The 23,591-nt window shown below is 50.3% G+C and overlaps 10 protein-coding genes across 10 annotated transcripts; 6 read left to right on the top strand and 4 right to left on the bottom strand.

The window, feature by feature from the left end:
- Nucleotides 1–483: 483 nt before the first annotated feature.
- Nucleotides 484–1,467, top strand: EPUS_07036 (Arginase; the record flags this gene model as incomplete). Its single annotated transcript, XM_007806369.1, has 1 exon — nt 484–1,467. The coding sequence occupies one exon, from the start codon at nt 484–486 to the stop codon at nt 1,465–1,467; it is 984 nt and encodes a 327-aa protein (XP_007804560.1).
- Nucleotides 1,468–2,304: 837 nt separating this feature from the next.
- EPUS_07035 (uncharacterized protein) lies at nt 2,305–8,063 on the bottom strand (the record flags this gene model as incomplete). The annotated part of the gene is made up of 6 exons (XM_007806368.1): nt 2,305–3,679; nt 3,728–6,384; nt 6,441–6,535; nt 6,625–7,506; nt 7,562–7,610; nt 7,695–8,063. 6 exons carry the CDS (start codon nt 8,061–8,063, stop codon nt 2,305–2,307), a joined length of 5,427 nt encoding a protein of 1,808 aa, XP_007804559.1.
- A 1,165-nt stretch (nt 8,064–9,228) lies between these two features.
- Nucleotides 9,229–10,284, top strand: EPUS_07034 (uncharacterized protein; the record flags this gene model as incomplete). Its single annotated transcript, XM_007806367.1, has 1 exon — nt 9,229–10,284. One exon carries the CDS (start codon nt 9,229–9,231, stop codon nt 10,282–10,284), a length of 1,056 nt encoding a protein of 351 aa, XP_007804558.1.
- Nucleotides 10,285–10,442: 158 nt separating this feature from the next.
- Nucleotides 10,443–11,237, bottom strand: EPUS_07033 (uncharacterized protein; the record flags this gene model as incomplete). Its single annotated transcript, XM_007806366.1, has 1 exon — nt 10,443–11,237. One exon carries the CDS (start codon nt 11,235–11,237, stop codon nt 10,443–10,445), a length of 795 nt encoding a protein of 264 aa, XP_007804557.1.
- Nucleotides 11,238–11,423: 186 nt separating this feature from the next.
- Nucleotides 11,424–12,853, top strand: EPUS_07032 (uncharacterized protein; the record flags this gene model as incomplete). The annotated part of the gene is made up of 2 exons (XM_007806365.1): nt 11,424–11,622; nt 11,685–12,853. The coding sequence occupies 2 exons, from the start codon at nt 11,424–11,426 to the stop codon at nt 12,851–12,853; spliced, it is 1,368 nt and encodes a 455-aa protein (XP_007804556.1).
- A 408-nt stretch (nt 12,854–13,261) lies between these two features.
- Nucleotides 13,262–15,437, top strand: EPUS_07031 (uncharacterized protein; the record flags this gene model as incomplete). Its single annotated transcript, XM_007806364.1, has 2 exons — nt 13,262–13,348; nt 13,395–15,437. 2 exons carry the CDS (start codon nt 13,262–13,264, stop codon nt 15,435–15,437), a joined length of 2,130 nt encoding a protein of 709 aa, XP_007804555.1.
- Nucleotides 15,438–15,697: 260 nt separating this feature from the next.
- EPUS_07030 (uncharacterized protein) lies at nt 15,698–17,179 on the top strand (the record flags this gene model as incomplete). The annotated part of the gene is made up of 2 exons (XM_007806363.1): nt 15,698–15,892; nt 15,947–17,179. 2 exons carry the CDS (start codon nt 15,698–15,700, stop codon nt 17,177–17,179), a joined length of 1,428 nt encoding a protein of 475 aa, XP_007804554.1.
- A 479-nt stretch (nt 17,180–17,658) lies between these two features.
- EPUS_07029 (uncharacterized protein) lies at nt 17,659–19,629 on the bottom strand (the record flags this gene model as incomplete). The annotated part of the gene is made up of 2 exons (XM_007806362.1): nt 17,659–19,254; nt 19,306–19,629. The coding sequence occupies 2 exons, from the start codon at nt 19,627–19,629 to the stop codon at nt 17,659–17,661; spliced, it is 1,920 nt and encodes a 639-aa protein (XP_007804553.1).
- A 239-nt stretch (nt 19,630–19,868) lies between these two features.
- Nucleotides 19,869–20,508, top strand: EPUS_07028 (N-alpha-acetyltransferase 30; the record flags this gene model as incomplete). The annotated part of the gene is made up of 2 exons (XM_007806361.1): nt 19,869–20,045; nt 20,092–20,508. 2 exons carry the CDS (start codon nt 19,869–19,871, stop codon nt 20,506–20,508), a joined length of 594 nt encoding a protein of 197 aa, XP_007804552.1.
- A 429-nt stretch (nt 20,509–20,937) lies between these two features.
- EPUS_07027 (uncharacterized protein) lies at nt 20,938–23,385 on the bottom strand (the record flags this gene model as incomplete). The annotated part of the gene is made up of 1 exon (XM_007806360.1): nt 20,938–23,385. The coding sequence occupies one exon, from the start codon at nt 23,383–23,385 to the stop codon at nt 20,938–20,940; it is 2,448 nt and encodes an 815-aa protein (XP_007804551.1).
- Between the last annotated feature and the right edge of the window lie 206 nt (nt 23,386–23,591).

Raw genomic sequence — 23,591 nt, 5'->3', positions numbered from 1 at the left:
CTGTACTTAAGGGAATCGATTGATAAGACCAAAAGAGCTTAGCACTTAGGGCTCTAGCGTTGACCCTTAAGTGCAGTTCCTGGCGGAGGATCCAATTTGGTTTTTTTAATTCAGCTCATGGCAGACACCCCCACGTGTGGAATGCCTCGTTGAGCTCTGCTTGCTGCGGCGTCATGGTGATTATGAGAGAGTGATCCCCCGAGAGGACATTACGGAGTCAATCTCGCATGTGTTCCCTACTATTCCATACCATATCTAACCACTATTTCCTACACTTCCATCCCTCCGTTACACTTCAGTCCCCGTCCCCGTCCCCGTCCCCATTCTCACACTTACATTCCTTAGCTGCAGACCATAAGTAGTCTTTTCTCCCTCTCCACTCCCAGAGTCATCTCCCATTCGGCCTGCTGAAGCCATACTCAGTTCGGCCGTTTCATGCCGTACCTCTCCCCTGACTCCCCTGCCCTTTCAACAGCCACAAGCATGACATCTCCTTCAACAATCCGTCAAAAATTCCTCACTCATCCTTCCGAACTCGGTGTTGTCGCCGTCGACTTCTCCGGTGGCCAATGCAAGCCTGGCGTTGACGCTGCACCCAATGCCCTCATCTCAGCCGGCCTTCTCGAACAACTGCGCCATGACCTTGGCTACGACCTGCATGGAGATTCTGATGTCCACTCCTACAACGACTACATCCCCAAAGGTGTCCCCGATCCCGATTACCGTGGCATGAAGAATCCTCTCTCCGTCTCCGCGGTCACCGAAACACTCAGTTCGAGAGTCTACGCCCAAGCAAAAGAAGGCCGTTTCGTTCTCACCCTGGGTGGAGACCACAGCATCGCCATCGGCACAATCTCCGGCATGGCAAAAGCCATTCGCGAGAGGTTGGCTGGAAAAGATATCGCAGTTATATGGGTAGATGCCCATGCCGACATCAACACTCCCGAGACCTCAGACTCTGGCAACATACACGGCATGCCCGTTGCCTTCCTCACCGGGCTCGCCAAAACGGACCGAAAAGACATTTTCGGCTGGCTGCACACCGACCAACTCATCAGCGTCAACAAGCTCGTCTACATCGGTCTTCGCGATGTCGACCGCGGCGAGAAACAAATCCTCCGCGAGAACGGGATCCGCGCTTTCTCAATGCACGATATAGATCGCCATGGCATCGGCCGCGTCATGGAGATGGCATTGGCGCATATCGGATCAGATACCCCGATCCATCTCTCCTTTGATGTCGACGCTCTAGACCCGCAGTGGGCGCCCAGCACGGGCACGCCGGTTAGGGGTGGGCTGACCCTAAGAGAGGGAGATTATATCGCAGAGTGTGTACATGAAACGGGACAGTTGATTGCAATGGATCTGGTGGAAGTCAATCCTTCCCTGGAAGAGAAGGGTGCAAGCGAGACGATCAGGGCTGGCTGCAGTCTGGTCAGATGCGCTTTGGGCGACACACTGCTGTAAAATGTCAGGTCATATGGCAGGTGATGGGGATGGATTGTATCAGTGGAGGTTCCATCCGACCTTTTAATGATCGAGTACCACAAAAAGCAGCTAGGCATTCCAAACAGCGTGTCCAGAACAAGAAAAAAAAAGTAGCAGACTGCCCAACGTGGAATTAGGTAGTAAAAGTAGAGTTTAGCGACTCCTCATAACTGTACTTGTGACAAAGTCCAAGCTCCATCCGATCCTTCTTGTGCCCATTCATCGTGATTCCTCCCATGTCCGCTCCCATTGTTGATTGGTATTTGTCTCCCCCGTTCAGCGCTAGAAGAAAACCCTATACTGAAGCAGAAGGTGGACAGTCAGACCCATCCATCAACTCTCCCAATTCACATTTTGAATCCTCAGTCAGCAGACCGCTTGAACGCACAAAAGGTCGCATACTCAGGCGGATATGCTGGCGGATATGTAGTTGTGGGTTTCGAAAGCAAGCTCACCACTCACGCAGTCTCACAGTGGGGGGACTTGGGATCTGTTTAAAAGCTCAGCTAAGTATTTTCCATTTCGTCCACATAGACAATGAGTAACCCTGGAATGATCTGCTCTGATCTGTTCTGCTATGATATGATATGATGATACATATGGTTGGATTGGGTGGGCCCACATCGTCGATCCGTCTGTCTGTCTTCGTACATGCCATACGATGCCATCCCATCTATTTCCTTTGCGCCTTTTTTCCTCTGCTCAGCTCTTTAGAAAATCATCGAAACCCGCATTCTTCGCTTTTTCCGAGAGATGCAAACCTTAATTTGATAATCGGCTCTGGAATCTGTGCGCCCGGAGCGCCATTCAACTCCATCACGCTTCTTCATCGATGACGAACTCATCAAATGTCTCCTGATCGTGATCATCAGCATCGTCGTCCCCGTCGACACTTGCACCATTCGTTCCTCCTTCTCCCTCCACCATACCACCAATCATCTCCAAAGCCTCACTCGCCTGACTCGTGTGGTGTCCCAGCGTCGTGGGTGGAAAAGCCGATACCGCACCATCCGCGTCATCGTCGCCAAGCATACCAGCATCAGTCGCTACCTCATCCGGAAGGTCCCCAGCCTCACTGACATGGCCATCTGGATCTTCATTCGTCATCTCCATGAACATCTCCTCCACATTTGTTGTGTGTGGACTTGATCCCATCCCCGTACCTTCAGCAGTGCCATTTACATCTGTTCCCGGCGTGTTGCTGCCATTGTGATGAGCTGTGGCCCCATTCGAAGTGGCGCCCATGATTCCAGTCCGGATATCGTCATCCCCACCAATGCCGTATCCAGGCGAGAAAAGGGCAGGACTGCTGTCAGCACCAGGTCCAGATGCGATTGTACCGCCAGGGAAGCCGGACCCGAGGATAGACTCTCTCATCCCACTGTTCGAGGGAAGGCTAGTTGTCGGACTGAACATTGCGGGACTGGCTGTGTGATGTGGACTTTGATAACTTGATGATGCACTGGTGCCGAAACCATGACCAAAAGACATGCCGCCGTCAAAACCAGAACTGTTGGGTGCATTTCCCGTTGACCCTTGCCGTGGCATTCCAAGAGGGGTATCAGATCTCATCAATGCCGAATTTGGCCCAGATCCTTGGGATTGCACCTGTGCTGGCTGGAGAGGTGGTGGAGCCGGTCTCCCGACGTGTGGCTCGGTATTTTTCCTTTTTACTGTTGACTGCTTACGCATATGTGGTGGAAGATCTTCGACCTTCTGAACACCAAGTTCCTTCATCATTTTCTGCTGTTTGGTTGGTCGAGGTTTTCGCGTGCTAAGACTCTGCTCAAGGATGGGAGGTGCTTGGGGCGCTATTGGTTGCCATTTATGGACGTCCTGCCTGAAGATGTTGGTTTCGTAAGCAAGAAGGACCTCTGCACCTTCGATCTTGCGGAGGTAGAAGAGGATAGTTGGCATTTCTTCAGATGTTCGACAAATTTGGTTGCCATTGATGAACTGCTGCAAGAAGTCGCGGAAGGTTTGGGCTTTGTCGATGATCCGTTCGAGGATGTCTTCTTCGTCAGGTTGGAATGGAAGCGTGGCGAGTTCCTCACTCCACTGTTGGAGATCTTCGAGCTTCGGTCGAGCAGCGTCGCGAGGGATTTTGACACGCCAGTCGCAGATAGGACAAGTGAAAGTTTCACTGCCTTTGACTTTGCCTCGGGCGATCTTCAGGCATTTGCCATGATACCTAGAAACGTAAGCAGGCGTTTGCCAAAGCCATTGCGGCGCTACCTACCAGTCTTGACACACCTCGCACTCGATCATCATGCCTCCTTCTGGTTGACGACAGATGCAGAAGACGGACTTTTCATCCTGTCCAAGACCATGTCTTCCCAAACCATCCACAGGACTGGCTTCTCGAGATTGAGGTTCAACAGGTGCACGGAATGTATCATTCAGGTCGAAACAATAGTTGTTCTTCGTTTCCACGGTCTCCATGTGGGCTTTCAGGATGTGTAGTGGCGCATTGGCTTTTCCAAATAGCTTCTTCCCCTTTCGCATCCAATCTTCATGGCGTTTGACCTCCCGCTCGAGATCAACAGTGCCACTCGGCTTGCTTGTCCAGTCTTCCAACGACTTCATGACGTTCCGGACCTCGTCATAGGTAGGACGATCCCTCAAATCCTCTGCCTTTGTCCGGTCGTATAATTTCTGGATCTGCTCCTTTGCTGCACGATTCTTGATGAGCACCGCATCCAGTTCGGCCAGGGTATCGGGGTTGACAGGGAAATCCTGCTTTTGAGATTCGGCCCATAAAGCTTCCAGCTGACCATAGTTGACATTTTCCTGAGCCATGACTTGCTTTGTCTTGGCTTCCCACAGCTTCCCCTTGCTCACAAGATCTTGAAAATGTGCCAGATCCCCACCGTCCTGACGAATATCATTTTCAATGCCTCTCCTGACAAGATCTTCACATTGCGCCAGCGTATATTTGGCCTTGTGAGTCTTGGCTTCATGAGCCTCCTCGGTCCACCGGCTTTTCACTAATTGCTTGTCAAGTAGATCAATTTCCTGCATCGTTACGAATAAGCTCCGACCCGTTTCAAGAAGCTCCTCAATTTCGGCAGCAGAGTTGACGTGAATATTCCGTAGCATTATCTTCGCCTCGGCTCGCCAATCGTCTATCGCCCGGGATTTGTCCTCTAGCTGTTCGATTTTTTCGTGCGCAAATGAGAGGTCTTCAGCAGTCTTCAACAACTTGCGAAGACCTTCTACAGTCAACTCCTTCTCCTCGGGCTTTGTGCCCCTGTTTGACTTTGCTTTCCACGTCTTCTCGCTTTTCCGTCGATTCTGTTGTTTGCGTGTGGTGTACTGGTCTGCTTCCTCTACCCACTGATCGCAACGCTTGACGAAAACTGCTAGGTCTTTGAGCCCCGGGAGCTCCGCTGGGATTTTCTTGCCTTCTGCAAGCAGAGAATGGAGCGACTTTAGAGGCGGTCTCGGTCCATCTTCGAGCAACCGGTCCAGCTTTTCCTGCCACGCCTCCGGGACTCGTGCTTTATCACTCACCCTCTGCACAATTTCAGAAAGTCTGTCATCTGAAAAACGTAGTTTCAAAGTATGATTTGGGCCCTTGAGCTTCTCTTGAGGCGTTTCTGCACAACAATCGCTTGTCTCTGTATGCAGCAAACAGCTAATCTTCGCAGAGTGATGACAGTAGAACTGTGAGAGAAAGGTGTAAGCTTTACAGAAGTGACATTGATACTCTTCTTCCTGAAGCTCTTCGTCCTCGATTTGGAAGTTTAGGTCGCATGGATCTCCACTTTCGTGGTCATGGGAACCTTCGAACGAGCATTGATGGGGATGAAGCTCTTGATGTCTGGTCCAGAAAGAATGCCGATGTTCCAATTCTCGAGTCCGCATTCTTTCCAGAGCTGGGGCCAGCCATTTGGCAGTCTTGATAGACGTGTCCATTCCTGCAGCCGTGAGAAGAAGCTCATCGTGGGAGAAGCACGGCTGACGGCGGAACTCTTGAAGTCGCTGCACACCAGCTTCTCCAAATGGTTCCCAATCACATGGCGCGAAGTTGACTGCTTCATTGAAATTGAACCCGTGATTAAATCCTGCATGGTATGCCTGTGGAAAAGTGACGACAAACTGTCCTGCACGCTGGTCCAGAGCATAAACATTCACACCAGCTTTTCGCAACTGATCTGGCGGGAGAAGGGTGACTAGTTGAAACAGAAGGTCTGGTTGCGATTCAAACAGCTCAGGAACAGCTTGTCGCATGGCCTCCTCAAAGATGTGAGCATCAGCACCTGGTATTCCATACCACGTCTTGGTTGCGCCAAAATGCTGATAGTTTGCTGAGTACGTGTAGTGGTCCTCGTTGTGCCAGCAGAAGGTAGAGAAGCACATTCCAACATAAAGCCATGGTACTGTCATGCCAGATATGTCGGTTTTGATGTGCCGAAATAATGAATCCTCATGAAAGGGAAGAACATTGAGGTTCCAAGGATCCTTGGAGTAAGGATCAAGAGGATTCTTTTCGACTGTAGGAAACCCACTACCATGCGTTGTTGAATGAATATCAGCTCCATACTCGACCTCAATTGTTTCTGTGAGACTCTCAACCAATCTCCAGAACTCCCGCTCGACATCGTCTTCGGTCTCCTTCTTTCTTGTATTGAGGACAGGGTCGAAGGGCATTCGAGGAGCAAAATAATGCTCTTTGAAATTGTTGGCTTTCTCCTGGAAGTGGCGCAATGAATAGATGCTACCTTCTTCGAAGCCATACTCGCCAGTACCTATGAGACATCTAGCACAGTTCCAGTCATAATCGGGAATAGTTGCAAGCGGAGGATCCAGACAATATTTGTGATATCCGAGTTCGCAGGCATCACAGACGATGATGTTTTCTTTGTCTTCGATTTTATTGCATTGTTCACATTTCTGCAAAAACTGTTAGTGTCTGGTCTTCACCCCTGCAAATATAATATGCGGCATACCTCTCCCAATTTCCTCGCGCCTGTCCTTGAGCGGATTCGAGGGGTGGATGGTCGCATTAGACTCATGTGGCTTCCTGCAACGGTCGGTACGTTGTCTATAGGCTAAGATTAGTATACATACAAGCACAGTTATACGAAATGGAAAAGAGCTTGTGCTAGTTACTCAAATAGGGGAAAGACGAACCCTTTTTCAACCTCTTGCTTCTTCGACCATTTGGTCCATCACCATCGCCATTAAGCCCATCAGAACCAGATTCGCAATTCATACTCTCATGGCTCATTGTACGCTTTAGAGGATTTGAGCCAAGATCACCATTGCTGTTTGAGGCAGGAAGTTCTTGGCTGGGCATGACGCTTGGAGCACTGCCATTTGCTGGTGCCTTCGCATGACCATTTGAGATGGTCGGGCCCGTACAGACTTCATTCTCGTTTTTGCTCTGTAATGAATGAGCATGATTGACAGCGACAAACCCTGGGGGAGATGCGTTGACGGCTGAAAAGCCACCGGAATTGACAGCCATGAATCCGGAAGAGACAGGTCTTGGCGCTTCAGGTTTCGCGATTGGCAACTTGGCTGAGGGCGGCGCAGGCTGGACGGTGGGTTCTGCTTTGCCTATGGAGGCGTTCAATGCTGCAGATGCTTGGACCGCAGGTGAATCGGAGCTGAATACATCTGGCTGACTTTGAGAATGGACCCTTTTCATGGGAGACATGGCTGGAGAAGGAGAGAATTGACCTCCATACTCGAAGTCAAGCTGTTGTTGGATACCGGGCTTGACTGTGCGCAGGTATTCTTCGTACGGATGAAGCCATCGCTGGTAGGAGTTCTTGAGCGATGTTGATAGGGACGACATTATCTTGCCACTATACCCGAGGTCGCGACCAATTTCAGCCCATTTCTTATCTTTACACACCTTTTCGAAGCCGCCTCGTATTTCAACAGCCTTTTTTAGTTTGTACAGGTCCAGTGGTCTCTTGTCAACACTCGGGAAACGATTGAGGTTTGTGCCATATTGCTTATGAAATTTGGCAAGTTGATCAAGATAGTTCAGATTCGTTCGGGTACCTTCTAGACTTAGACAGGATACTTTGCATGCTCATTACTTGAATTGTAGACGTACCTCCTTCCACTGAGTTGAGTTCTTGGCGTCGAGTACGGAAATGGAATCGCTAGCATCCATGTCAGTGGTAAGTCGTAGAAATTGTGGACGTGGAGCGGATGGACTGAGTGTGGCAGAAGGGTCTCCCAAATACCTCAAGATCAATGGCGAAATCTGGATTCCAGCTCTCAGGTGGTATTATTTTGCAAATGCCATATCTGCTTGCCTCCGGAGCAATCTTTCTCATATATTCCATTGGGTCCCGAAATTCATCTTCAGTGGGTTTGTACACTGGAGCTTCCTGCAGACCATGAGGCCTATTGCGTTTGGCTGGGTCTTTGACGGCTTGGGTACCCCGCCGTTCTACCGTGTTCATATCGAGGGGTGCTGCGCGACGTGCGCTGTAAGGTATAGTGGGAGGCTGTGCTGATGGGTGCGTGCCATTTGCACGGTTGGGAGGAGCGGCTTTGGCGAGTGGTGGGTTGCTGGTAGGATTACCGCCCACGGAGGGAGGGACCACCATCGTGAGAAGGGATGCCTGCGCCGCGGCTGGTTATACAATGCTATCGCAGGCTCAGATTATGCCGCTGTGCTCCTTCCTCATAACATGGCTCGTGGGAAGGGAAATCGAAGCGACAGAGGCACGCGAGCGTCTGATCGATCCAGATGGATTGAGCAGTGGAGAATGTCTAATTCGAGCCAGTCACGGAAAGCAAGTACTTGCTGCTCCGGGGCTTGAGCTGAATCGGAGTGCCACCGGAATAAAAGATCGTACTACATGTGGTTGGTAGGTAACTGTCATGAAAAAAGAGAGATCGATAGGTTATGGGAGGCAAGGCGGAAGAGTGATTCAGAAGTCAGGATGGCGCATGAGCCTTGTGGAAGACTGGGATTATTATGGAGTAAGAGTATCCCTACTATTTTTTGCATGACTGGGGAGGGTTTGCAACAGCGATATTGGTAGTAGCTCAATGCCACTTGCACTAAATGGCCTACGGAGTTCCACTGTCTAACTCGCAGTACTCAAGGACGCCTTCTCTGCTCCAGCCTTTTCCCATCGCCAAAAGTGCTCTAAATTACCCGCCCTACTTCGCACACGCTCCTCAGGTGGCTACTCAGCTGTGAGACCTCAGTCGATATGCTGTTCGACTGTACATATTTGCTGTAAATTACGACACGCTTCCTTCATTGAAGTCCTACTTAGACTGCCTTCCTCAGAACTCGAATGTCGAGGTAGTCAAGCCGCAAGCATTAGATTTCAGTCTGATGCGGCTAGCAAGCTGCCTGACGATCAAAGTTGGAGCCAGCCAATCGCCAGCGCGGCGCAAACCCCTCACCACCTCGGCCAGCAGTTCTATTCCGACTTCGCCAGAGACCAAAAGTACCAACACGCATCGCGACACGGGACAGGTACTCTGTTGTGGCATTCGAAGGACAGGGCGTGTTTGCCGTTGCATTGTGCGGCTTGAACGACACCGTCAACTTCTCGCTCTATATTGGCCTCTCGGCCCATGGACGTAAAGCCGATCCCAGCTTTTTATTGCTGTTACCTTCTCCGTTCTACCGTCAGACACGCCAGTCTCTATGTTGGATCCACGCCAAATCCTTGTCGAAGGCTGGCTCAACATAACGGTCAAGTCAAGGGTGGCGCCGTACGTACCTCGCGGATTAGTCTCAGACCATGGGAAATGACTTGTATTGTTGCTGGCTTTCCCTCCAATATCGCAGCTCTACAGTTCGAGTGGGCTTGGCAGAATGCCCATCTCACCAGACATATTCCCCATCATGAGAGAATATCTTTTGCGACAACATGTACCAAGACTTCGCCTAAGACGGGGAGATTGAGAAGAAAGCCTGGTAGGCCGAAGACCTCCCTGACTGATAAATTGTCGAATCTGCATTTACTACTACGTGTTCCTTACTTTTCCAAATGGCCTCTCGAGCTCCGTTTCTTTTCCGAGGATGTCTTTCGGTTTTGGCAGACTTGGTGCCAGAGGGTCGATGCCCAGATTTCACCACGGATCAAGGTCTGGCTCGACAAGCCCAAGGAAGGCCATGACCTTGTCCCTCAGATCCACGCTGGACTCAGCCGTAAGCGACGGAGGCTGGATGCAATTGGCAGAGGTGGTGTTGATGGTGTCGATCCGACGTATGCCTCGTTGCGCCCAGTCCTGGAAAAGGCCCAATTATTGTTAGAAGAGGACAACGACCTTGCTTGTGGTTTATGCAACCAAAGCCTGGATCCGAAACATGATTTGATCACGGTCTGTTCCCAAGCTAACTGTCTGAGTATCTACCACATGAGTTGCCTGTCGAACCAGTTTCTCAAGGCTGAAAGAACTGCGGCCATGCTTCCGGGCAGTGGTGATTGTCCGAGCTGCAAAACGCATTTATCATGGGTGGAATTGATGAAGGAAATGACTCTACGCGTTCGAGGTGAAATTGAAGTGCGTAAGATGTTGAGAGCGAAGAATCGGCTGGTGCCTTCTGGTGTACCGCAAGCAGATGCTCTACAGGATGAAAGGTCTGACGGGTCCGATATGGATGAGCCTGATGAAGATGTGCTGACTGCAGCTGACGTGGTTGACGAGGACAGTGATGATACTGTCTCTCTTACCAGCGTAGAGTCAGACGGGTCACATAATTCGACAAGAGGAGCGGTCATGAAAGCCAGATCCAATACAAAACTACCCACGGTGATTGAGGACAGCGACGCCGACGTGATTGATCTTCTCAGTGATTGAACATTCGAGGCGCTGATCATCTCGATCTCAATTCACCTCGATCCCGTTGTGGAAAATTCCTTGTGGGATGGGTCATCCCGGAGAGGCATCGCATTGTTAATTCGAGGCATATCTACAAACAAATTATCGCCAGTCCGGATTGCTCGTGGGCATCTTATTCAATATGTGATGCGCTGTGCGCTTCCGGTCTTAGAGTTCACGGATTCCTGGGAGGTGGCTTCTGTCAACTCCTGCCACGAACGAAGCTTTGCAAAGGTCTCCAACGGCTTTCTTTCGGACAGATGACCGAGAGTAGAGTTCAGTATATCTTTTGCCACTTGGTCCACCGGGAACCTGGCGTCTATCAGGTGGATATCGTGACCATGGTTCATACTAAGAAGGCGGTCGAACAAATGCCTTACTTTGCTCTGCATTGCGTTGGTCTCATATCGCTCTTCTCCATACCCTCCTCGCTTTGCGGTTTCCTCAGCCGAGATAGAGAGGAACAGTAAGAGGTCTGGTCTTGGAAGCCCAACCTCGGGTTGCCAGGCCCATTCTAGGGACAGATCTGGGTTTTCTTTGGCGGCGGAATAGACAGCTCCAGAATAGGAGTAACGGTCGACGATGATGGTGATGCCATTGGAGAGATCTGACCTGATCCTTTGAGCCGCCTCCCAGCGGTTTGCTGAGAATAGAAGATGAATAGAATGATCATCTTGCTGCGCTTGACCCTGTAAATAGCCATTAATTATTTTGCCAGTAAGGCTGTTCCTGTCTGAGCAAGCATGCTTTAGCACCCAACCTAAGCAGACCTTCATAGTTGTGTTACCTGGAAATTTGATATATTTGACATGATGTCCTCGTTGCTGTAGAGCCTCCAGCAGCAATTGACATTGAACCGTCTTGCCCGCTCGATCAAGTCCTTCCACAACTATGAGAACTCCTCGAGCTTTCACGTCTTCATGAAAAGCCATGATGGTCATGTATTATCAAGAGCAAACTGTGAGAGCAAGCCTGTGACGGAAGGCGCTTTGTCACCAGCCAACAAACTAGACTGGGCGAACGACTAAGACCGAAATAATAAACAGTTTGATACCAGTCTCAACAGCTTATGTCGACGCTCGATGGAGCAAGCTTCTGCGGCACATCAGCAATATCCTATGCTTAGCTTTTTTGTTGCATACGCAAAGTCCTCGACCGTGGGCCCCAGAGTGGGTCGTTTGACTCGTGTTGGTCAAAAGGCCATCAAAACGCCACACTATGTAGCTACCACATCTCGGGGGGTTGTTCCTCACATCTCTCACGATACCCTGCAAAAGCATACAGCAGTGTCAAGCATCTACCTGGCCCTTGAAGACTGTATGGTATTCCTTCACGCTGCCACGTCTTGTGCTGACCCTGTGCTTACAGTTTCATTTTAGTTATAGAAAAGCGGATTACAGGTGCGCCTATCTTCAAGACACCAGCAAAGGATGGCGAGTCACCACTTCGCAAGTACGTTGCGGCACAGGATGATGTGCTCAGCATCCTGGGCCCCAGACGCGTCCCAGCACTACCATGTCCTGCCCACAATAATGGGTCAGCGATATCTATTTGCACATCAGTCGGATTCAGCCAGTTAAATGTCAATGATTACCATGACGCCCTTCGAACTCTACGTCCAGATATCGCCATCACGATGGCAGATGTGGTTATGCATGGAACAGCCAGTGTCAAAAGGATAGAAAAGAGTGCCGACAGGACACATGCATGGCTGAGAGATGCCTGCGAACAGCTTTCAGCACACGAGAAGTCTTCGAGTAAACCAGCGATCTTCGCCGCTATACCTCCCATTGCAAATGTACAACAATCACTCTATCTGCAGGATCTTGCCGAGGAGTATCGTCATATGCTTTCAGGTCTTGCGATCTACTCCTCAACCACTGCCGTCGATCTTCCTCAAGCGCTCTTTGATCTTCCACGTATGTCCCTTTCCGAACCAGGTTCACCGCATTCTCTACTCAAAGACATGGCACTCGGCGTCGACCTGCTTTGTATACCGTTCATAGGGTTCGCTTCAGATCACGGCATTGCGCTCGTTTTCGAGTTCCCCGGGCCAGACTTGGCCATCGACGAGCCACGACCCCTGGGTATTGATCTTTGGTCCATTGAAAATGAAGCAAGCCTCTTGCCGCTGTCTCCACACTGTGAATGCTTTACTTGTACTCGACATCACAAGGCTTACATACATCACCTTCTACAAGCCAAGGAGATGCTGGCATGGACCCTTCTTCAAATCCATAACCTCTCCACCATGGATCGCTTCTTCGATGCATGTCGAAAATCTATAGCCAATGGATCATTCGAAGAGGACGTTGAATTGTTCACTCGACGTTATGAAACCGACATGCCAGCCAAGACAGGATCAGGGCCAAGGATCAGAGGCTATCAAATCAAATCCAGCGGTGGTGGTGAAGCAAGAAAGAACGAAAAGGCTTGGGATAGATTCGATGACATGGCACAGCAAATTGCGGAGGCAGAGTCAGGACTTGCCACGGCTGAAGGAGATTCAAAACAGTTAGAGGACCAAGGAATCGCAGAGAGGGTGTAATGGTGGAGATATTGGCGTTGGCGTCGAAAGATCCAGGGTGGCTCACATTTTACAATCAGCCAATGGACAATAGTCGAGAGAAAAGTAAACAACAAGTAATGCTCCGTGATCCTGGTCGTCTAGATATTGGAATTGGATGTGAAGGGCGTTCCTTCAGCCCTCTAGACCCGATCCACTACGCCAAAAGGGGCATCCAATTCCCATCTTCTATAATGACAGAGCCACGCAATGTGCCCCTCTGCGGCCACGCACCTGTCGCGCCATGTTGCCGGCATCAACATTTCAACATGTGCCGTTTGGCAAACAGTCATCCTCGGTCCTTAGGAAAATGTCTGAAACTTGCAGATAACCACGTATTGCGAGTGTCACTCACTTGGGTTTCTCGACTTTTCTTGTGTCGATGACAGAATGGAGAAAATTACCGACAAGCTGGCAGCTCTCCCGCCTAACACCAATTACTTTTCTCTGGAATTCTTTCCACCAAAGACACAAGCGGTGGGTGGAGTTTCTGCATGCTCTGACTCCTGTCTAACAGCTTTAGGGCTCTTCGAATCTCCAGGCTCGTCTTATTCGCATGTCACAAGCCCTCCGCCCATTATTCGTAACTGTTACTTGGGGCGCTGGTGGCAGTACGGCAACAAAAAGTCTAGAGCTTGCGGAAATATGTCAGCGTCAACTGGGCCTCACAACATGCATGCATCTGACTTGCACTAACATGAGTCGAGCTCTTGTGGATGAAGCTCTTGAGGAGGCCAAAGCATTGGGGATTAGAAATATCCTGGCTTTGCGGGGCGACCCTCCAAGGAGTGAAGAGTACCATATGGACGGCCAAGAGAACAGCAACAAGGACTTCACTTGGGCCGTTGACCTAGTCAGATACATACGCAAGGTCCATAGCGATTACTTTTGTATTGGCGTTGCTGGTTACCCCGAAGGGCATGCAGACGACTCACATCCAGAGCACCAATCTGTCGAACGAGATCTGCCATATCTTGTTGAAAAAGTTAAAGCGGGTGGGGATTTCATCATGACTCAGTTGACGTACGATATTGAGGCATACACAAGATACGAAGACACCCTGAGATCACATCCTTCTGGCATCTTCACCTCCATTCCCCTCATTCCTGGGCTGATGCCGATCCAATCGTACCAAATAGTCAAGCGCATAACCAACCTATCGCACGCTCGGATCCCAGCCGAGATGTTCTCCCGCATCGAAGCCGTGAAATCTGACGATGAAGCCGTTAAGAGGGTGGGGGTTGATATATTGTCTGAGCTGGTAGAGGGTATCAAAGCTCTTCCACAACCCAAATCATTACCAAGAGGCTTCCACTTCTACACTTTGAATCTCGAAAAATCTGTTGCGTTCATTCTGGAGCGCTGCAAACTCATTCCTTCCTCTACCGAGCCAACGACACCTTCCACTAGCGACTCAGAATCAGAAATAGCCATTACGACGATGACAAATGGACCGACTATGGTCATCAACGGAACCGGTGAACTGTCAAAGCGAAGCTTCTCACGCCGGCGTGCCTCGTCCTTCAACTCGCAACCTCACAATAGATTGATCGTTGACAACGTATCAGCAAGAGATGTTGGATCCAGGCATCGGTTGCCCAGTGGAGCGCAGTCTTCTCAGGGCTCGGAGACTCATCAAACGCCCTCGGAGTGTGCCGGCATACCGGCGGGGCCTTCCACACGATCGAACACGCTCCTGATTTCGGAAGGACAAGGCTCTTTGGGCAGAGAGGCTACATGGGATGATTACCCGAATGGACGGTGGGGCCCCTCCAGCTCCCCTGCATTCGGCGAGATCGATGGATATGGTCCCAGTTTGAAAGTGGGTCCGGTAGCTGCAAGGCGATTATGGGGCCACCCAAAGTCACCGGAGGATATCACAGGACTATTCAGGAAGCACGTTGAAGGAGAGCTAGTTTGTGTGCCATGGAGTGACGAGACCGATGTTACCAGTGGTGGCGCATTAAGAGCAGAAACAGAGATAATCAGACCAGAGTTGATTGCGCTGATTGAGGGGAAGGGATTCTGGACATTAGCCAGTCAACCCGCGGTCAACGGTATCAAAAGCGATGACGAGGTCTTTGGATGGGGACCTCCTGGTGAGGGTTTCATTTTTCAGAAAGCGTTCGTTGAGTTTTTTGTATCAAGGCAAAGCTGGGAGAAGGAAGTGAGACCATTACTGCAAATGCATGGCGAAGATGAACTGAGCTGGCTTAAGACAGATAAGGAGGGTGTGTTTGAGTCATCAGCTTCTGCGGAGATGTTGGTTGATCCTACCACGTCGAAACCGGCGGCTGGAGCGACCGGGGTCAACGCTGTGACGTGGGGCGTATTTAGAGGGAAAGAAATTGTCACTCCGACCATCATCGAAGAGCAAAGCTTTCGTGCCTGGGGCGAGGAGGCCTATGGGATCTGGGAGGAATGGAGGAGACTATTTCCAAGGGGGAGTGAAGAGGAGAAGTTCCTCGAATCTTGTAAAAGAGATTATGTGCTGGTGAATGTGGTTGGCCAACGATTTGTTGGCAAAGATGGAGCAAGGCTGTGGGAGATCCTCGCTTTACGGTGACAATGGTAGTGATGAGTGAATGAGTGAATGAGTGAATGAATTCTACAGTAGCTGCGACAGTCACTAATCACCAATCAGCATTGATACTATTGATGCTGGGAGCTACTGCTTATGTAAGGAACGCGCTTGACGCTTGACGCGTCTCTCAAGTTTTTGGTGCACAAGCTTGGTCACTTAGTAAGTCAGACTTTCTACTTGGATGCACCTTCCACCCCACTACATAGTCATCACTCTGCCTCGACAACCCGAACATTGCCAATATGGCTGCTCTTTCCACCACTCAGACCAATCTTCTTTCCAGAATCTCTAAGCCTTCGGTGGAACGGTCAGTCAAGCACGACTCTGCTCCAGGCCGCCCAAAGACATATGACTGGATTTCGACGAAACGAAAGCGAGATATTGATGACTTGAGAGAAAGCAGTGGTGTGGTGCCAGCGCTTCCTGTATGCAAGAAGGTAGAACAGCATGTTACGATCCTTCATTATGGCCAGGTAGCTGATGACTGACAGCCAAAACTTTTCTTTGCACAATCTGGCCACCCAGTGTTTGCTTTCGAAACCAACCAGGTCTCCCGCCCCTCACTTCAATCGACACCCATTAACAAGGCTCGATCTCCGCCTGCAACATCAACGCTTTCACTTGTATGCCACAACTTGTCACAACCCATCCGTACTCTTATCACGCTGCACAAATACTTCTTGCAAGCACTCTCTCTTCACTACGCCCATAGCAGAGGTCATGCGCCAGCTGAGCTTGGAAGACTTCTCGAGACTGTTACGAGGCTATGGAAGGAAAGATCAGTCACAAAAGAGGATATACAAAGAATGTTGGCATTGTACGAGGTTAAAGTAGAGATTGCGCTGCCTGATGGAATGGATCTAATCCAATCTTTGAGTCCATTCAAGCTTGTAACAGCTGGCTCGTGCAACAGTATCGAGTTTTTCGTCCAGCGAAAGAAGACTGGAGAGCCCATATCTTCTTCGTTTGTCGAAAAGGACCTGCAGGAGTCGTACCGGTCTCACATCTATAGGTTGGAATCCGCCTGGATCAAACATCAACATGAACATCTTTCATTCTTCGATGAAGACGCCTCTCTCGACGACTTTCCCAGGCTTGCCTTCAGTATCGGCACACAAACCGCAGCCCGCAAAGCCCAGGCTTCAAAACAACGTGGGGAAATCTTGAAATTATCGAGTGCTGCTCAAATCCGGAATGAGAAGGCATCAACCTCGCGGCGAGACCCAATCACCGAACTGATTTCACGTGAAATTACGTCGACCGAGCGTAAGAAGCAAGACCTCCTTGATCGCATCAAAGCAAAAGAGCTCGCACTTAAAGCCCGGGCTAAGCCTACAGCTGAACAGATCCTTCGCAAACACGCCCTAGACAGGATTCCGGAGGTGGTCGACGTCCTAAGGATGATGCAGCAGCAGCAGCAGAAAGGAGAATCCAAATCGAGGGTTTATGATAACAACTCGAACGCCTTCAAGTCAGCCAACCGATCTGGGAAAGTATCTTTCAACCGGACGCAGATCAGGGACAACATCAAGAGCTCCACCAGTGTTCCTATTTCTGACGAAGAGGTGATGATGTGTCTGAAGATGCTCAGCGACGAGCTAGACGGGAGTTGGGTGCAGATGGTTGAGACAGGGTCCACATCAAAGACTGTCTTTGTGGTGATTGAGGGCGAGGGTATGAGTGGTAAGGAGGTGCAGAGACGACTTACAGCCCAGATGGTCTAGAGTTATTGGTTGATCTGTTGCGGTTGGTAGCTACTCGAGCTGTCGGAGCGTGGAACACTCTGCAGCAGGTCTGCAGCATCACCTCGTGTATCCTACTTTGGAAGGGGTTCTAGCCAGAGAAGGGAGCTGAAGATGTTTTGCCTGTTGCGAGAAGCTCTCTCACAATAGCCCATATGCAAGTTTCAACCCGAGAGAGAAGAGTTGATAAGATACAGATTTCACATCTGACTTTGAGAGTCAAAATCTATTCCTGGTATCAATGCTCGTAGAATTACAACCTGATCACTGCTCGTTGGCGAGCAGCACACAAAGCACGCCAGCGCTATGCAAGACCACCATGCTCTATCTATCCTCGTAATCAATACTAATGTACAGCTATCCATCCTCTACACCTAACGTACTTTCGCGATCATGTACCGCTCCACCCCAAACCCGGGTGACCGAAACACCATTCAGTATCCGCTTCCACTTTCGCTTCCTCACTCTTCATTCCAAATCCCAACCCTCTCGCTAATCTCCCTAATCCTACTGACAACATTCTCCTCCACCAGATCGCCCTTGCCACCGGCAATCCGCAAGATCAAATCATTTAGACTACTCCTGCCCAAGATATCCACATGATCCCCCGTATTCGGTCCGCCCCGTGGATTAAACCGGTCCGGCTCATGCGGCATCTCGTACGTCTTGATCGACACGTTGGCCGGGTTGTAGCGCTTGATTTTGCGCCAGCCGTGCGTACACATATACCCCGTTGAGAGTAGATTGACGGTTCCATCGCCCTCGCCAAAGATGACGCCATGGTCGACGGCTGCGGCGTCGGAATGCGGAGATGCGGAGTTGGAGGTGTATGCGGTGTCGATTGTTAAATTGATGTTGGGGTGGAGGGGGTTGGTGCTGTGTTTGTAGAAGTAGCCGCGTTCGGTCGGCTTGCCGATGCCATAGAAGCAGTAGATTTTGAGGTTCGGGGCTAGTGGAAGGCGGGCTTCGAGCGGGTTGAGCCAGGTTCGTGGAATGTTTTCATTAGCTTCGACTTGGGAGGTTGTGTGTGCAATGCCATGGGAGTAGGCGTGCTGGACTTGGTTGGAGTACCAGTCTTCGGAGGTGGTAAAGAGGTAGTTGAGCGCTTCTTCGATGGTGAGGTTGGTGGGTGGGACGAGGGAGGTGTTCTTGGGTTGTTGAAAGGAGAGGAAGCGGCCGTAGCTGGCGTTTTTTGTTGGGGAAGAGACGTCGTCGGGCGCCCAGGTCATGTTGCCCCAGACGGCATTGCCGCCTTTAGGAAGCATTGAGGAGATACCCGGCATCGCGCGAAAGATTGAGGCTCGCTCTTCTTTGCTGAGGAATTTCTCTAGGCCGTAGACAGCGAAGGCATTCAATTGAGCGGTGTCTTTCATCTCCCCGGACAAAACCGCTGGAACGCCCTTAGCAGCACCCAACATGCAACCCGAAATGTTGATCCAGCTGTCGACATGCTTGTCAACCCAATCGGACCCACCGTTGCCATACCGGGGATTCTCGACCCACTTGAAGAAATAGAACAAGACTTGTCCGCCCATAGAATGAGATACCAGACATGTCTTTCGTCCGGTGGTCTTATGTGCAGTTTCAATGTAAGACTTGAGCTTCGTGAAATACCGATCACGAACTTCTAGATTCATGTACGTGAGTCGCCAGTCGTAGGCGGCCGTAAAGGCATTCGTTGGGTCGTATCCTATCGTGGCCAAGTTCTCCAGGATCTTGTTCCAGATCCAATAACCAGTGATGAAGAAGTCTGTGGCATCAAACCCCTGAGCAGCACGCAACTTGATACCAGGCGGATCCAGCCCTGTGGTCTTGTCAAGCATGATGTGTTGCTTCCAGCTTGCTTTGTCGAGGACCAATGCCCGCATCATGGACCATGAACCCCATAATCTCTTTCTGAAATATTGTCTTGACTTGTCGCCAGTACCCCATGACTCGAGCCCGGTCGATATGACGCCAGGAATCATGATAACAGGATGGTGCGCACTGACTCCCTGGGCTTGCAGGTGGAGGCCAACGGAGAAAGAATCGTAATTGACAGCATCACGCTCTGCTTTCTGCATCAATTAGTCTTGATCAATGGTCTCAATGTCTGAGGATGGGCATACTGTGATATCCTGCGCGTCCTTGACAATCCCGGCTGGAATGACATCAAGGAAGCTCTCCAGATTGAAGTCTATCAAACCCTCCAGATTGATGACTTCCTGTCTATTGGCAAAGAACAGGGCTAAGCATATTCCGACAAGTCCTCCAAGGCCAAATATGAACCAACTTCTTCGTTTGCTTCTTCTTTTAGTCGTCAGGCCTGTCAGCTTTGAGACCGGTACCAATTGTACCTCTTCGCCATTATTGGGAACACGGTCTCGGGGGCTTGGGGATGGTGAGGGTGTCTCTCGAAGGACGCCGCCTATTCGATGTCGGAGGGTTGACATGGCGCGCGATGCGCCAGCATGTAGTTGTGGTTCAAGTTCGATGGTGCGGAGACTAAAGAGGACTGTTTACCTTGGGTGCCTGACTATGTATTCAGATGTCAGACTCAATCTTCACATGTCCGTGGTTTTGCCCGCACTCACCTCCGCCATGTCCTCAAGGACCCACCAAAGGCTCCGAGCTTAAGTAGCAGCTGGCAGACATTGCTCCGGCTGTGGCCAATGTATCATCCACTGCCACCATGAGCAATGTATCGTATTCTGCGCCTCCTGGGATACGCTACGTTCAATATGAAAGTTCAAAGGAGGCAGAATATGTCCCAAAAATCCGCCAGTTGATCTCCAAAGACCTTTCGGAGCCTTATAGCATTTATGTCTACCGCTATTTTCTGTATCAATGGGGGAATCTCTGCTTCATGGTTGGTCATTTCTGGACTGCGCAATGTCGCTAGCTAAGACGTCCAGGCAATGGATGATGAAGACAATCTCGCGGGCGTCGTGGTTTCAAAGCTTGAGCCCCACCGAGGTGGCCCTCTCCGGGGTTACATCGCAATGTTGGCAACCAAGGACAGCTATAGAGGGAAGGGTATCGCTACGGCGTTAGTGAGGATGGCACTCGATGCAATGATCGCAAGAAACGCGGACGAAGTTGCTCTGGAAACAGAAGAGACCAACAGCGCTGCCATGAAGCTCTACGAAAGATTGGGCTTCCTTAGGAGTAAGAAGCTTCATCGTTATTACTTGAACGGCAACAGTGCATATCGCCTAGTATTGTACCTGAAAGAGGGTGTTGGCATGATTCCGACGTATGACCCTTACGCTGATCTTCCACCATCCGCGGAGCCCCTTGTAGATATCGAAAAGAATAAGCCGAATCAGTAACTTATTCGAGGAGATGCTCCGTACGGACCAAGGGCAGCTCAATCAACAGAGTTGAAAGCACTCAGCGGAGAGGACAGAAAGGGTCAAGATATCCAACAGCTGGACCTTGAGGCTTCTCCGCCGAGCAGACTGGCTGACAAGACTCCTTATCGGCATCTCTCTTCGGAAGCGTCTCAAGCGGAAGAAACCTTTTGTTTAAGGTGATTTGTCACCGTAGGGGCTGTGATGGCACGGAGGTGTGTCATATGCTTTGGGCCAATCACTTGGGCAGAAACATAGATGGGAAGACTTTGATACTCTGATGTTTAGCGTTTGAGGAGAAAAGGAGGCTCTGACCAAAAGTCATTGTATCAGGGCATCTCACATTATATACAACATTTTGCACGCTGGATTTTAACAATACAGCCGCCCAGGTCCGGAATTACCGTCTCAGCTAACACTATGCGCAATATCTTCGAACAGCTCTAAGAATGCAGCCCTCCCCATCAAGTCGCTTCTCATAGTTGTGTCGCTGTCAAGAGGTGTGCGTTTGAGCGAAATCTCTCTTCTGACCAGAGGCATGTCAATCGCATTTTCGATCATCCATTGAATGGACTTCCCTCCACGCTCGAGCCCAATTCCTTCACCTTTCCATCGAACATCCATGGCATAAGCGTCGGAAAGGAGTTTGAATAATCTTTCTGAACTTGGCGGTGCGAAATACTTCCATGTATGCAGATCGCGATGCATCATGACATAGCCAAGCAGAAGTTGCTGGTCTCGCTGCCCACCATCGGAAGTGTATCGTGCAAGCCATACCATGGGGTTCTCTGATGTGGTACCTGGTTGTCCGCTCACCAGATCGAAAAATTGCTGGAATTCGGTGATGTCGAGGTCTGTCCCCACTAGAACCTTGCCAGCACGCCGTTTCCATTCCAGATTTGCCATTGACAAGCCTGCCTTGCTTGCACGGGGTTGGGGCGTATCCTGGTTTCGCAGCAAACTTTGTGTCACCACATTCTGCATCTTGTAGGTCATGGCGCCTAGAACCGCGGCATAACGCCAAAGTATTCGACAGACATTATAGAAGCGATGCTTCCATGCTGTCATAAAGACGATCGGAATCACGGTGTGATCATTCCGGCCAGTCGTTGCAACGAAATGCGAGCGAAGGAGATCCAAGGAGTCCCGTAAACTGCCCCGTTGTTGCATGACAAGGAAGATGGCGTGAGCAGCGGCATGGTCGAAATTGACATTCCGTCTCTGTGCCTCTTGGAAGATTTCGAAAGCAGGAGTCCAAGCCTGCTTGTCAGCGCAAGCCGCCAGAATCCTTGTTACCGAAGATTGTGACATCCAGTCGGGCCCAAACCGGGCGTCAATGGACCTAACAGACAGATCAGCATGTTTGCCATCGTCAATTTCTCCACTGAGCTCAGCAGCGATCAACTCTGCTGCAACCTCCCCCTTCACAAGACTGGTCTCAAGTAAACCTTTGTGAAGCATCCACTTTGCTACGGCGCGTTTCTGCATCATGGAAGGTCCACTCTTAAGGAGAGCCAACCAGATCTTGGAACCAGGTCCGTGGCCTTGGGAACATAGATCACTGAGAACCGGACCGAACATTTCCATTTCTCCTTGAAGCAGCATCGCACGAAGGATGTAAGAGTAGGTCTGTGGTTGCAACGTCACTCGTAATTGTCGGCATTGGTCATAGAGTAGCTTGATCCGGGGAAGAAGTTCGGTGTGTCTGGAGAGGAATGCGAATGCGAGATTCAAAGCCACCGATGATACAGAAAAGGTATTGTCAGTATCAGTGAACAAATGGCAGAGCATGTCAGCTACCGCCATGTTGTGCGTATCGTCTTGTGTACCATAGAGTTCCCGTCTCACAAGTCGAGGAGCTCGGATGCTCGTCAGTTTCTCCACGTATTCTTTGAAGGAACGCACGCTGTTCAGTGCTGGTTGTGGAAACTGGTCGGCGCGCATCCAATCTCTGTGCTTCAGATAGCCTCTAACCGCTGTAGGCACGATACGGAATGGCACGTTTGGGCCGGATGTCGCATCCGCTTCGCAATGGATTGACTCTGTCTTTGAGATCGTATCGGTCGGTGTTTTCGCGCTCTCAAGAGCGACTTGGTTTGCCTGGTATTGCATCACGTCCTTCTCGATCGCAATGAAGTATTCCATTGTAAGAGCCACAGCCCGAGTAGAGCCATTAAGAAGAACCTGCTTCGAAGATCCGGAATAAGATTGAGTGTCTGTCACTTGTACTTCGCAACCTCCACGTACGTTGTGCACCCAGCTGTTCGTTCCTGACGTACCGCTCAGCGCAATCAGCGTCTGCTTTGACAGCCAGATTTCTTGACCCTCAGCTTCTTTGTGTTGTGGGACCGAGTTGGTTAACATGTTCAGTGCACGCTCCCAATTCGCGCGTACCGAATGGATGGATCTCTTTTTCCTTTTTCCATATTGCTGGATGCTGCTGGTAGATCCGCTGGCTGGGACATATACTCTACGACGTAGACCGTTGGGTCGTTGTTCTTGTACCACTTTTCCCTGACGCGCTCTTCTCTCATCGATGATAGTCTCCAATTTCTCCTTCGATTTGAGCTGCGCCTCCGTCGGGTCTTGGGATGGCTGTTGAGATACATATCGGAAATAAGTTGGCTCAACGATGTCGACTTTCACTTCCTCGCTCTGCTCTGGTAGGATGTATTTTAGTGATAGCTTGAGCGTCTTTGAAGACTCATGAGCTGAAGGTTCTGTGAAATTGTGTTGCTGTTGTGCTCTGAACCACCGTGGATAGAGGAAGAGAAGGGGCTGATTTAGGATGATATCCCCTGGTAGCAACCTTTTATTGACTTTGTTTCTAAGGCAGCAACGACTGCCAGAGAACATAAGCCGTGTGTTCTATAATGGCCTTCGGCATGGGCCACAGCATCGGTTCAGAGAGCGCATGCACTCCGATACAAATTTGGGAGCTCCTCGGTCTCCAAAAGTCCCAATTGGCGCAAGCACGCTTACCCAAGGAGGTAAAGAAGTGGCCGGGGCTATATCTCAAGCCATCATTCTTCCTTGCAACCACGCACCAACTGTAAACAGTT

Source organism: Endocarpon pusillum, assembly GCF_000464535.1.
Source record: "Endocarpon pusillum Z07020 unplaced genomic scaffold scaffold5436, whole genome shotgun sequence".
NCBI classification, from domain to species: domain Eukaryota; kingdom Fungi; phylum Ascomycota; class Eurotiomycetes; order Verrucariales; family Verrucariaceae; genus Endocarpon; species Endocarpon pusillum.
The sequence above is the reverse complement of the archived record's forward strand: the minus strand, read 5'-3'. Positions and strand labels throughout refer to the sequence as shown.